The sequence below is a fragment of the Henckelia pumila genome, chromosome 2, assembly GCF_033568475.1.
Source record: "Henckelia pumila isolate YLH828 chromosome 2, ASM3356847v2, whole genome shotgun sequence".
Lineage (NCBI taxonomy): Eukaryota > Viridiplantae > Streptophyta > Magnoliopsida > Lamiales > Gesneriaceae > Henckelia > Henckelia pumila.
Genome location: NC_133121.1, coordinates 195,575 through 209,690, shown reverse-complemented (window position 1 = coordinate 209,690; position 14,116 = coordinate 195,575). Strand labels below are relative to the sequence as shown.

The window sequence follows — 14,116 nt, the reverse complement described above, 5'->3', positions numbered from 1 at the left end:
TTATCATGTGGTCGAAGCATTGCATCAGAAAACGGGTTCATTCAATGCCGACGTACGTACAATGCCCTTATGCCAGCATATGTGATCATATACACGTTATTGGTAGTTGGTACTAGGGATGTTATCGAGCAGAGTCAAGCTCGAGCTCGAGCTCGATCAAGTAGTAAAATATGTACTCGAGCTCGAGCTCGTTTGTAGTTCGAATACTCGAGCTCGAGATTGAAAATTATATATATATATATATATATATATAAAAATTAAAAATATATGAATAAATAAATAAATATAATATTATATATATTATATAAATAAATAAATATAATAAATAAATAAAATATATAAACAAATAAATATATAAATATAATATTATATATATATTATATTTATATATATTTATTTATATTATATTTTTTTTATACATGTGTCTTATCGAGTAGCTTGTGAGCTACTCGAACACATATATTTAAAGCTCGACTCGAGCTCGATTGTATGCTCGAGCTACTCGAGTTCAGTCAAATCGAGCTCGAGTCGAGCTTTGACCGAGCTACGCACGAATAGCTCGGCTCATTTACACCCCTAATTAGGCACGAATATCTTGTATTAATTTAGTCAAAATGTGGTTTGTTGTTGTATTGGCCTGCTGGCCTTCTTCCTTATCCAGGAGGGATTGTTTTATGTTAATTAGGAACCACACATTAAAAAAAAAAAAACAAAACAAAACAAAAAAACAAAATAAGCCCCAACAGATTGCTCTGAAAGGATATAGAACAGAAAAGAAAATCATCAACAAGGTGAGGATCGGAGATGGCTTGTGCAACTACCAGTACCAGACACCCATTTACGCTCTTTAATCTGCACAACACTCAACCTCAAACACTAATCAAAACACCCACTTTTTTCAAGTCTCGCAGGAGACCCATTATCATCTCCACTACTTCCATCAAATCCACCCATGTGTCCGATGAAGACAAATCCGCGGTACCCATTTCAGAAGAAGCGCCAACTTCCATCGACGCGAGAAGACTGGAGGAGAAATTTGCTGTAATAAACACTGGGATTTACGAATGCAGATCTTGTGGGTACAAATACGACCAGGGTGTCGGGGACCCGTCGTATCCGATTCCGTCTGGTTTGCCATTCGAGCGGCTTCCGGATGATTGGAGATGTCCCACTTGCGGTGCTTCGCAGAGTTTCTTCGAGAGTAAGCGCATGGAAATCGCGGGCTTTGCTCAGAATCAGCAGTTCGGATTGGGGGGTAATGCGCTTACTTCGGGTCAGAAAGCTGTCCTCATATATGGTAGTTTGCTTCTTGCATTTGCTCTCTTCTTGTCTGGTTATTTTCTTCAATGATGTATGCAACTTTTTATTCCCTCCCACTAAATTTAATATACAGCCCACGGATTATGATACTATTTTGCGAGCAAAACCTTGTAATAAGCAAGTAGAGTGAATATCAGATAACCTCGTTTTACCAAGCATATTTCTGTGTGTGGAAATGACAAAAAAGAACGTGGAAAGTATTGCATATTGTTTTTTTATATAATGAACGCGGCATCTCCCTCGTAATATTGTACTATTTTTGCAACTTTTAAACCATCAAAGCATTGATCGGCACCATTTGATCTTTTGGAGTTGGTTTAGTAATATGACAAAGCATTAACAAGCTTGTTGCTTGGAATGAGGCCAACTTTAGAAGTAATAGATTGGTAAAATACACACTTGGAACCTTGTAGGAACATGCATCGTGTCCCTATCATCTGTACCGAAGAAATCCTTCATCTTGTTTGCTTCAGTTTCGCCAAAAATGGGAAAAGGCCTGGAATATTTTTTTTCTCCCATTAAACTACAACTAGTTTTACCCTATCAAACTGTAATGATATTGCAGAAGATGATGAAACACTATGTCAACTTGCTGGTTGTCTAATAGGTCAAACCTCCAAAATAGTGTCCCTGGGACTCCAAAGTTGGCAGGGTAAGGCAATCACAAGTGCTAGTGTGCTACTACATGCCCCAATGCTTTCAACAGGAGCAATCTCAAGCCTGTTTCATCAATTAAGATGGATTTAGAAATTTGTTGGGGCTACCATCATCACTTGAAACATGATATTATGCCGATATTAAGAATCAAACGTTTAAAATCTGAGAATCTTGGCTTGGCCATCCAAATCATCAGAATTCGAAAAGTCTCTTGCAGAAACATCAAATCCGTGTCATTGAGATCTTGAGGATCCATGTTAATTGTGCTAATTTATAAAAAAAATTAAAGATAATTCATATTTGGTTTGGGCACGTATGGGCAATTTTACTATGTCGTAAAGAAGTGGACAGAGTTGGTGGATGGGGAACGGATGAAAGGTAATAATTCTCTCCATTTGACCAAAATACCAGGTTTTCTTTATAAATACCTCCAAAACCACACGGGTTTGCTAAAATGCAGCAAACCCATATGGATTGCAAAAATAGAGCTGAAGGCCCATACTGTTGGCGGACACTGAGTTGGTCATTTTATTTTTAAAAAATAGTTTGGTCATTTTATTTTTAAAAAATATTTATTGTTTAAATATTGTGGTTTAGTTTTTAAAAAAAAATTAAGGAAAGGTGTGTGTATGCATGTCATTCCATTTATTTATTTTTATTATTTCTATTGTAGATTTTCCATAAATTTTAAATAATTTTAAAATTATAATATTTAATTAAAAACGCATCCATTGGATCGTATAAATTGAACAATATCAAATTATAATTATGATAGTTTTATAAATTTTAATACATACGCTAAACAAATACTGTAAAAAACGAAGTCACCATGATATATATTTTATGGTACTAGGGAAAAATATCACGACAAGGAACATATTTTAAGTAAATTCTTATTTATTTACTTAAAATCTTTTAGCGTTAACTAGCTTCGTAAGTTTGACTCTTCCAGTTCATTGTCCTCAAAACAGATGTAAAATGGCTAGAGGGGCATGCCAGCCACAACCGGCCGGCCAATTTTTTAGGCGGTTTCGGAAAACACCATCTCTGCCTATTTCTTTTAAGTGGCAAGAAGGATCAATCCAGCAGACTTATATCTAATAAATTGGCGAGTCCGGCCCGTCATTTGATGGGTTGAAAAATTACAAACTCAATATATCTTATATGACTAAGCGGACCAATCCAAGAGACCTAATCATATGATGTTTCTTTGCAATAAAGAAATCCAATCGTATCAATGATACACTGAAAACTCTTCTAGTGAGTACAAACTCCGAGAAGAAAGAGTAAGCAGCCGAAGCAGAATGACAAGTGTGAAGTGATCAGAAACACTGGGAGTGAGACCCAAATTTCAAATTTTGCATACACCTCAGCGTTTACAATTTAATGTGTTTATTTACTAAGCCCACTAGCAACTGAATGTAAAACATCCAAATGATAATTGCAAAACCCAATTAATATCCAACCAAATTGTACATTGAGCAATGTGTGTTGTATTTGCATGTCGATAATATTACATGAACAAGTTTCTTTTATAATAAAACATGTACAGGTAACCTGTTTTTTGTCGAAAAGAAAAAGTAATTGAAATTAATCTTCTTTTGCTCCCTGGAAATGAAAATAAAACCTAAAAGTCTATGAGCCATACATGCAGTTAAACAATCTACCGGGGATAAAAACACACCCGCAGCTGCAAACTCAAAAATCCAAAATCTTCACTTCCAGCTGAGGATCTGTCTCTGCAACAATACGGAAATATACTTCCTGTTCTCAACTTTTAAATTCTCTCAGATGGCATGTGCATTTTCATAGATTGATGCTACCATAACTGATGTTTGGCTTTTCATTTGGAACTACTCGAATTGGAGGAGCCCAATTCAAAATATCACTGCTGCAGTTCTGAATCCATCAGGTTCAGGGTGGACTTGTTTTTGTGCTGGTAGACCATCTTCTTCACTGGTCTCTCATGATGCTCTGTACTATTAACTACTTGTCTGGAATACATTTCTGTACTCCCAGCTGCAGGTCTAGTGATCCATTTAGGGGGTGGTGATGGAAGTGGACCAAAGTTTGGCAGCAGTTGGGGAAGTACATGAATCATTTGATTAGAATTTGGATCTCCTGGAGATGCAGCCTCAGGTGGTCTAATTTTAGAGCCACCTTCTATACACAACGCAGAAATGTCATTTATTAGGTCCTGTTGCTGCTCCATATATGAAGCTCTATCTTGCATCTTGAAGCCTATATTTGTTCTATACTCTTGCTTATTATTGGGGGAAACGTGATACTTAGAACTAACTGCTGAGCCTCGAGGGAGATAATGTCTGTCATTAAAATTTGGATCATTAGAATAACCCAGTTCATAACCATATTGACCAGCACCCTGCTCAAATCCCAATTGCCCAGCTGCTCTTGGCCTATATATGGCATGATGATTACTTGATGAATTTTGGGTAGATGTTCTGTCAGAAATACCTCTTTCATAACCAGGAGGTCCAGCTGGTCTTGGTCTATTTATTGCTTGTTTTCCCCGGAAATTGCGATAACTCATCTGCTCTGATTTAATATTGAGTGTGTTTTGAACCAAACGGTAAGCAGCTTCTCCCAAAGTGGGACCAGATATTGCCCCAAACACTTGTGGTCTGTGAAATGAAGCAAAACCAACAAGCATATGAGAAGAAGAAACAAGTATACCACCATTTCAAATCAAAACATAGTTTAGCATACTCCATATGTGCAAGGTTGAGATAGTGTGGGGGCAAAAGAAGCCCAAAATTTCCACAGATGCCAAATTTAAACTTGATTGATCAAATTGAAGAATTCGTAATTGTTCAAAAATGATAGGTGACTTGGTAAGTAACCTAATCAGTAATCAATACAATCCAGGTATAATAATTAACCTTTCTTTGTCCAGCTGATTCCTGCCCCTGTTGTCTTCATGCCACAAGACAGGGAAAGGTTTTATGTCAATAGATCTCAAAACCTGCAATTAAACACAAGGGGCCCACCATGAGAGCAAAAGAAACTCACTAAAATGATACATCTCAAAGTCAAAAGCAACTACTCAGGAAATTGCTGCTATATGCACTAGGGCACTGCCCTTACCATTCCCACGCCCACTACAGAAACTATTATCGCACCTTTCACCATTATACTAGCATATCAGGGGGGAAAAACTGAATTTTGCAAACATTTCTTCAATGAATGCAAATCCCGCCATTTGTCTTTAAAACTTTCTAACGTTTACGTTTCCTATTGTTTTCATCTTAAGCAAGAATTCTGGTAATGCAATCCTTGTGCATCCGGCAATTAGAACATGATGCTTCCGGTAGCAACTTTCGAAATGTAAAACAGCTCTGACGTTCAGGGTATTAGTAAATTGATTGCTTCTAGTGGAAATTAAGAGTAATTGAATCTTTTACTGGAGAGGGTCCTGGTTTCAGAGAAAATCTCTCCTCCAGATGTGTGTGTGTGTGTTGTTTCCTAGTTTAGTTTTTCAATCCATGTAATCTTGGAATCTTTTCTAGGAAATTATTGTATAGCAGCTCTACTTATTTGTCTCTTTAGTTTCTGTTGAATATATCAAATCTTTATCTCTTCTTTGTATTTAAACTTTGTATCTAGATCTTATCTTATCTAGACTTAGGGTAATAGAGAAATAAGTAGCTCTATAAAGTTTCACCTGTATCGTTCCTTTTGATAATATATCAGAAACCATTTTTCCTTTCTTCCATGCTCTTTTCATCACTTACGACATGGTATCAGAGACGACGGTGATCCATGGGTAAATACGGCATGGCAGCATCAGATCGTTCCTCCTCATCGGAGGTCACCTCGCCTCCCACTCAGATCTCAGATAATACTTCTGTTCCCATCACAATCTTGGATGAGTATACCCAAGTCATGACCATTAAAGTTCACATTGCAGATGGATCTGTCTTCGAAGGAGAGGGTATAGGTTCAGTTGTTATTTCCAAGAAACTATGATTTTGTTCTTGTTTCAAACTTGTTTATACTTTATCGTTCATAAGTAGCATTATAAAGGACTTGAAATGCGTAAATTAAATGTTTTCGAAATGAATGTGAACTTCAGGTCTTGGAGTCGGGGAGGATGATAGGCAATGTTAAGATGTGTGAACCGAGTTAAAATGAGGTTGACGAGCCTGAACAAATAATTCAGAAATTTACTTCTGCTAATTCTTCATCCATTGGCAATAATGATAGTGAAATAATATCATATCACCAAATAGGACGTCGACAATACTATATATCTTGAGAAATTCATACCATCGTCATTCGATAAAATTTCCAGAAATTGTCAATGAAGTTGAATCGATCCTCCAAGCATGTTCCTAATCCCCACAGAAACCAACCATACAAATGGTATCATCCATTTTCCACGATCCATAACGACATTTGAGGACCTTTGTTGATTCGAATGACTCAAGAAGCTGATTTAAATTTATCTATTATTATTTCATAATTATAATAATAACTTTACTATATCTTTTAGGATTCTAGTTGTTATCTCCAACTAGTTTAATACTTTTCTTAGAACTCTAGTTTCATTAGGATTCTATATTGATTATGTTATATAAAATAGATGATATGTTGCATAATAAAATATATATATTCTTTGGCTTTCTCAACTTATGCTTCATGTTACTTTTCTTTTTTCTTCTAAAAAATATCCAACAAATTGGTATCAAGAGCCACGTTCTTGAGAGATCTGTGAGATATCAAAATTTTCATAATGAATTTAAAACATTATTTCACCACAATTGCACCTCCAGCGTTTTATGGAACAAATTATCAAGTATGGGTTGTTAGAATGGAAGCATATCTAGATGCCAACGATTTATGGGAAGGCGTTGAACAAGAATATAAAGTTCCAGATCTGCCCGACAACAAAACGATGGCACAAATCAAAAATCAAAAGGAGAAGCAAAGAAAATCAAAAGCAAAAGCCATCTTGTTTATAGCAGTCTTGTCCTCTGTTCTTACCAGAATTATGACACTGAAACAGCCAAAGAAATCTGGGATTTTATGAAGAAAAATATGAAGGAAGCAAAAGGATCAAAGGGATGCAAGTGCTGAATTTGATTCGAGAATTTGAGATGCAAAGGAAGAAGGAATCAGAAACGATCAAGGAATATTCTGACAAGCTTCTCAAAATTGTCAACAAAATCAGATTTGATATGCAAGACTCAACAACAAAGTGAAGCAAAAGTTATTGAAGATCAACCTCATGAGGAGTTGTTTGTCGCATCATGTTTTTCCATGAATAACTTCACAAAAAGTTTTCTAATCGATAATGGTTGTACAAACCACATGACTTGTAATCGATATCTTTTCAACGAACTCAACAAGATTGACCTTTCTAAAGTTAGGATTGGAAACGGACAACACATTGAAGTAAAAGCAAAGGAACCATAGCAATTCAAGGGCACTCAGGTTCGAAATTAATTTCTGATGTTTTATATGTTCCTGAACTTGATCAAAATCTTTTGAGTGTTACTCAGTTGTTAGAAAAAGGCTATAAGATGGTGTTTGAAGAAAAAAAATTGTGTGATAAAAGATGCAAAAGACATGGAAATATTTAAAGTAAAAATGCAAGGCAAGAGTTTTGTCTTAGATTTCATGGAGGAACATGTTGATGTACCTTCAATGAATAAAGACAATTTGGTGAAAAGTTCAGTTAGATTGAAGAGGAGCTCCTTAAATATGTTGTCTATCAAAATGGGAAACAAACGACGCATCTTTACAACAAAACAAGGTTTAAAGACCTACACAGAAGCAACAATTGATCCACTCAAATGTAGGACGACGAAATAAAGCACCATACACTCATCGACAAAATGGTGTTATGGAGAGGACAGAATATATGCATCGTGCAAGTGAAATTCATCTTCAAGGAGAAAAAAGAATTCCTAGATATGTTAAGAGCACATATTTATTTGTGACCGACTAGAATAAACCTTCTGACATCATCAACATTCAGTGCACAAACAAAAACAAGCCTATGCGTTCTTTAATGGCTTCAACATTGGAAAAAAAAAAGATAAAGTATGTAGCTTCTGAGCCAAGGAAGAGTGTTGATTTGAATGACTCAAGAAGCTGATTTAAATTTATCTATAATTATTAATTATTATAATTATAATAATATCTTTATTATATCTTTTAGGATTCTAGTTGTTATCTCCAACTAGTTTAATATATTTCTTAGAACTCTTGTTTCATTAGGATTCTATATTGATTATGTTGTATAAATATATGATAGGTTGCATAATAAAATATTTTCTTTGGCTTTCTCAACTTATGCTCACGTTACTTTTCTTTCTTCTCAAACATATATCCAACATACTCAAGCAACTTCACTATTTCTTATGAAGGAGATATCAGAAGTTGGACAAATATTTCAAAATTTCAGCAAGATGGTCCGAACACAATTCTTTTTTTTTTTTATAGGAGACAATATTATATTAAATTACAAATGGTTATTAATTACAGAAAGCGGACAAGAGGTCCGCATACGAGACAGCAAAAGCTCGGATCATATTAACAATTGATAAAACTTCAATCCTTAATAAAACTTCAATCCGACACATTTCGGGACTCGAATATTCGTGATCCCGTCGGGTAAGGAGAGGAAATCCTGAATTTTTTTTTCGTTTTCAAGATTCTGTTCAAAAAACCAAAAATAATGTGATCGGGATCCCGTCGGGTAGGGAGAGGAAATCCCGAGTTTTTTTTTCATTTTCAAAATTTTGTTCATAAAACCAAAAAAATGTGATTATTTTATAAAAAAAATACTATTTAGAAATTTATATTTCAAAATAAAAAATAACATTCAACTTAAAACATATATAATATTAAAATATTCCGAATAATGTTTCAAGATTTTGTCAAAAGAAGAACAACATAATAGCATCGAATAATTATTAATAAAATGTTCAGATATAAATTACTAGATAAATTTTGTTAAATAGATTTTCAAATTACATCTCTTATTCTAGAATTTGTTCTAATTAGATAATTATAAATATGAATTAATTAATTTTTTTATAAAAAAAATACACAAAAAATATTATTTCGTTATTCTATTATTCGATCATTTCAACAATAAACAATTATGTGAATTAAATCCATAATTAATTGTTATATGAGTGGAAACACAATAATATTTAGCTCAATCTACTAATAAAATTATTGATAAAATATATTATAATATTATTTAGGAACGGGTCGGGAATCCCGTCGGGATAAGGTTTTATTTCCGATCCCTCTCCTGATATTAATCGGGACGAGAAAAATCCCGAAAATTCAGGTCGGAAAAATGTCGGGTAGGGATTTTTTCGGGACTGGAATGAGATGGATTCGGGAAGGGTCGGGATTTTGGGGATTTTTACCACTCCTACTTCCTTATCCTTGTAGAAGCCCGAATCTTAATCTTGTCCCAACAGGTTTCAACCTACTCCGATATATTGTCAAAAATCATAATATTCCTCTCCAACCAAACCGACCAGCAAATGCAATGCACCATCACCAAAAAATTCTACCCCTCCTTCCAAGGTCACGTCCAAGATCAGCATGAAATAAGCCTTTGTTGACCTCGGAATTCCCAAACCAGGCTCAACTCCTCTAGTGCTCTGAACCAAAGACATCTCGTGAAAGGGCAATGAAAAAAAATGAGGTCCTAGGTCTCCACCTCTTGCCGACACAAGCACCAACTCAGGCAAAGAGCACAAGTAGGCCACCTCGTTTGCCTCATCTCACAAGTCGATAGATTACCCTACACCGCAATCCACGAAAAGACTTGAACCATCGGGATAGGCGTTTTCCAAAAGACATGAAAAAGAGAGAAGGAAAACCGCTACCTTGAGAGAAAGACTCAGAGAAAGATATGACATAAAAAATCCCTAAAGGGTCCCAAACCCATTTTCTAATATCTGCAACCCCTTCAGCCTATGTTGCTTGGATATGGGTAGGAGTATCGTATCGGATACGGCGATAAGAATTTGAAAATATAAGACACTATCCGGCTAAGATACAACAATTGTTAAAAAAAAATATATTATATCTATCTATATATATCAGTAATGATCACCTGCACCCTAGGGTGCACCCTAGGGTGCAGGGTTTTTCGTGTGCGACCACTAAAATCCGGTACCAGGTTTTAGTGTTTTTTTTTTACACTAAAACACGGTACCGGGTTTTAGTGATCACACACGAAAAACCCTGCCTTAATGATCAAAATTACTATATATATATATGTATATATATAAATTTAGTATTAAAAATCGTAGAGATGGAAACCATATTTCATCAATCATAATACCCAAGGAGTACGGGGGCGGCGAACTGCAAGGAGTGATGTGATGATCAACGATGAGAGGAGCCGTGCAGGAAAGAAAGGAACGAGAAGACCGAAGAAAAAAGAATTAATATAGGGCTTTTTAAGGTCCAATTCATTTTAATTTATTCATTAATTAGTCCTCAGAAGTTTATTCTTTGAGTTAATTGGTAAAAAATCCCCATATCATATGTTTGATTAGAACTCAGTTCCTTTTAGAATTTTATGTTTTCTGCACTCCCTGATTAATGAAATGATTGTTTGTACTCCCTGAGCCCAAATCATTTTCGAAGTGAAAAATAGGTATAAAAAATTAAAAATCAGGTACAAATATATGAAATTTCAGTGCTGACTATTTCAGATCTGGTATAAAAACAGTTTTTCTTGGTATAAAATTGTGCTATATTTTCTCTCTCTAAAACTGAAAATATATATCATGATTTTGTACTCAATTTGAGGCAATTGATGTCATAAATATATAAATCAATACGTAAATTAAATATTTTTGTACTCAAATTTCTTAAATTAATGCACGCAAATTGTAATTTTTTGTGATTCCCAATATACTAATGTATGTACTGATTAATAATAAACGAGTGCTTCAATATAAATATTTTGTACATAAATATGTATGTACAATAAGTTTTTAATATTAATAAAGTTGTTTCAATGTGATACTCAAAATCATAATTTTTGTACCAAATCTGAAAATGTTAGTACTCAAATATCATATATTAGTATTATATATTTAAATTTTTGTACCGCTTTTCATCCATGAAAAGAAATGTGGGACCAGGGAATTCAAATAAAATTTTCTGACTCAGGGACTGAATCATAACTCATAACTCATATCAGGGACTGGATCCCAAGTTCCCCTTATTCTTTTTCAATTTAACCCTTAAAACTTTTAATTATTTGCAATTTTGCCAAAACGTACCCAAAAAAACGTGCACCCACCGTATCCATGCCATGTCCAAAACATATCTGACAGGTCAAACTTTTAAAAAGTCAACGACATGGGTTTTGCCGTATCCGCGTGTCGTACCCGTGCCCGACACTTCAAAAAAATTATTTGTAGTACTCATGCTACATAGCCTTCAACCAACCTGACTCCCTTTAAGGACCCTAACAAAACGCTGATTCGTTCACTTCGTAAGATAACAAGTGTTTCAGACCGACTACGGAATGACGTAGTAAACACTGTGCTTGAATCCATCTCCTCAAACAAGGAATTGTGCATCAAAGTTTATGTGTGGATACAACATAGCAAGGTCACTAACGTTGTCCACTCATGTACAAAATTTCTTTAACAAATCTATTACACTCGATAGAACATATCTCAACTTCTAAACTTTAAGGCTCTTGGTCAAAATTTTATAAGCATATCTTATGATCTCATCTTGTTGCAACCATAAAATTTATACTAATTTGTCAATGAAGATCAACAAAATGAAGAAGGATATTCTCAGAGCTAATCCTCTGCCCAAGAGATATTACTCCCCTCCCTAGCAAAAGTTAGGGACACAATAACTAAATAACATAACCAACTCTCCTCTCACATTCGTGCAAGACCCCCTCTCTCTTTCCTGTTTTTAAATCCTCCCAATTATTATTTTGTACCTATTCGACCCACTAAATCCCTTAAGCTCCACGTCTCTAACAATCCCACCCTCGGTTTTTTCCAGTATATCTCAACCTCAGCGCAACTCTGACTCCAAACAATTATCAGCATGAAATCCTCCTTTTTAAGGATGAATAATGATTTGACATAATGAATGCGCCTTTAATATAAATCTATACCAAAGGAAAAGAAGCAGAAAAATAATTTCACATACCTTCACAGGCAAAATTACACCTTCAGGAGGTTTTGGTATGTGAGAATGCTGAGATGGATTAAGATAAGTGATGTTTCTGCAGAAACAGTTACACTTTACTCTTTTGATTAACTACACATATATATACACTTTTGATACCGCGCACCCCAGTGTTCATTCTTTTCGTGAGCGACAACTAAATTAGTAATTTGTAAGAAACAAAATGAAACACTAAATATATATATATAGAGAAATTTTCAGTTGTCCAACCAATGATGCCCAACTCGTCCCCAACCACTAAAACCTGGTACCGTGTTTTAGTTATGCGAAAAATTAAAAAAAAACAACTAAAACCCGGGACGAGTTGGAGAAATATTGTTGGGCAGCTGAAAAGTACTCTATATATATATATATTTGTTTAAAATTACTAGAACTTACAAAACTCGATTGCCAGTAATGTCTCCCAGCCCACTGACAGGGGAAGGAACCACTTGTCGTAACACATTCCTCTTAGTTAGCCACAGGAATCCATTCATTCCGCCACTGAAAAACCAGAAAATGGAACGAATGTGTAACAAATAGACAAAATGAGCAAAGTTGGCCAAATCATACTAAATAACCAACCTCGAAACTGTATCAATAGGCCATGGCGATTCTTCAATTTTACAAAGACGATAGTAAAAGGTAATTTGGGCAGCTAATGCATGAAGAGGATGGACATACAGCAAATCAAACATCACATTATTCCGAAATTGTTCTTCCTCCTAAAATAACAGGAATGATCAGAGGAGCTAAAGCGAAGAAGATAACTGCCCTCATATTTCCTCCTTCTCCGTAAAGAGCAATTGGCATTTACATAAATCAGTGCTTCAGCATTCTGAAAAATTGCTAAGCATAAAAGGTAATTTGGGCAGGCAATGCATGAATGAACATACATCAAATCAAACATCAGACTAATCCAAAATTGTTCTTCCTCCTAAAATAACAAGAATGATCACAGCTAAAACAATGAAGATAGCTGTCCTCATATTTCCTCCCTCTTCACGAGGAGCATTTGGCATTCGTGTAAATCAGTACTTTAGCATTCTGAAATTTTCTCAAGTATAACTGAAACTTGTTGCCTAAAAAAGTGAGGAATCATTCAATGATGGGGACAAAACCTAAAAGGAAGAGAAACAGTAAAGTACAGCTGCACATTTTTACAGAAAAATATTCTTGTATATCAAATACGTTGTACTATGGAAAACGCTGAAAGATGACGAAAAATGAAAGACACGGTTAAAATCTCATGTAACTTTGCTAACAGAAAGAAGATTGCATGAAAAGCTATAGATTTGAGAATTATGTTAGAATTGAGTCAAATGGAACATGATCCAACAACAAAATAGGAACCATCGGCTAATCTCATTTCTTGATTTCTGCTACTTGGAAGATGAGAAAAAAGCTTACTCTCACCCCCATCATATGATCAGAGTCCCTGGAGTCAATAACCCATTGCTCACATTGATTTGTTGGACCATCAAAATCTGTCAAAATTGTACCTTCTTGAGCCATAAGAGAGGTGCTGGCGGTTTGGTTTTTTGTTAACAGATTGCAAAGATGTTCCATCTTCACCTTAAAAAAACTGATTTTGTCATCTAGTTTTTTCTGTTTGGGTTCGGAAACAGGTTGAAGGTCTTTCCCTCCACATGTTCTTGCAACCGATTTGAAAACCAATTTGTGGGTTTTTCCGGGAAGATCCCAGCACTAGTAATTTTTTATATAGGAAACAATATTATATTAATTAAAACTATTAATTACAAAAAAACGAACAAGTGGTCCACGCAATACAAAGCAAAAACCCAGATCATATTGACAAAAAATAAGACTAATCCCTAACTAATTCAGAATCCGAAAATATCTAAAACTCCTTATGCTTCCCGATCCAGTTAGGGGCCCGAAATTTAATCTTGTCCTAACATTCTTCAGCCGA

The 14,116-nt window shown here is 35.0% G+C and overlaps 2 protein-coding genes across 5 annotated transcripts in view; one reads left to right on the top strand and one right to left on the bottom strand.

The window, feature by feature from the left end:
• The first annotated feature begins 720 nt into the window (after window positions 1-720).
• LOC140884743 (uncharacterized) lies at window positions 721-1,534 on the top strand. Its single transcript, XM_073291590.1, has one exon. The coding sequence runs from the start codon at window positions 805-807 to the stop codon at window positions 1,348-1,350; it is 546 nt and encodes a 181-aa protein (XP_073147691.1). The 5' UTR covers window positions 721-804; the 3' UTR covers window positions 1,351-1,534.
• A 1,908-nt stretch (window positions 1,535-3,442) lies between these two features.
• The window catches only part of LOC140879747 (5'-3' exoribonuclease 4), a 33,256-nt gene continuing 22,582 nt past the window's right edge, over window positions 3,443-14,116 (bottom strand). For 3 of the 4 annotated variants that reach the window (XM_073283613.1, XM_073283614.1, XM_073283616.1), the window contains 6 exons: window positions 13,600-13,890; window positions 12,769-12,908; window positions 12,583-12,687; window positions 12,166-12,241; window positions 4,878-4,960; window positions 3,443-4,619 (listed from right to left, as the gene is read on the bottom strand). In XM_073283613.1, coding sequence (XP_073139714.1) covers window positions 3,863-4,619; window positions 4,878-4,960; window positions 12,166-12,241; window positions 12,583-12,687; window positions 12,769-12,908; window positions 13,600-13,890 — 1,452 coding nt within the window. In that variant the 3' untranslated portion in view covers window positions 3,443-3,862. The remainder of the gene's footprint in view (window positions 4,620-4,877; window positions 4,961-12,165; window positions 12,242-12,582; window positions 12,688-12,768; window positions 12,909-13,599; window positions 13,891-14,116) is intronic. The other variant, XM_073283615.1, reaches the window with a different exon arrangement.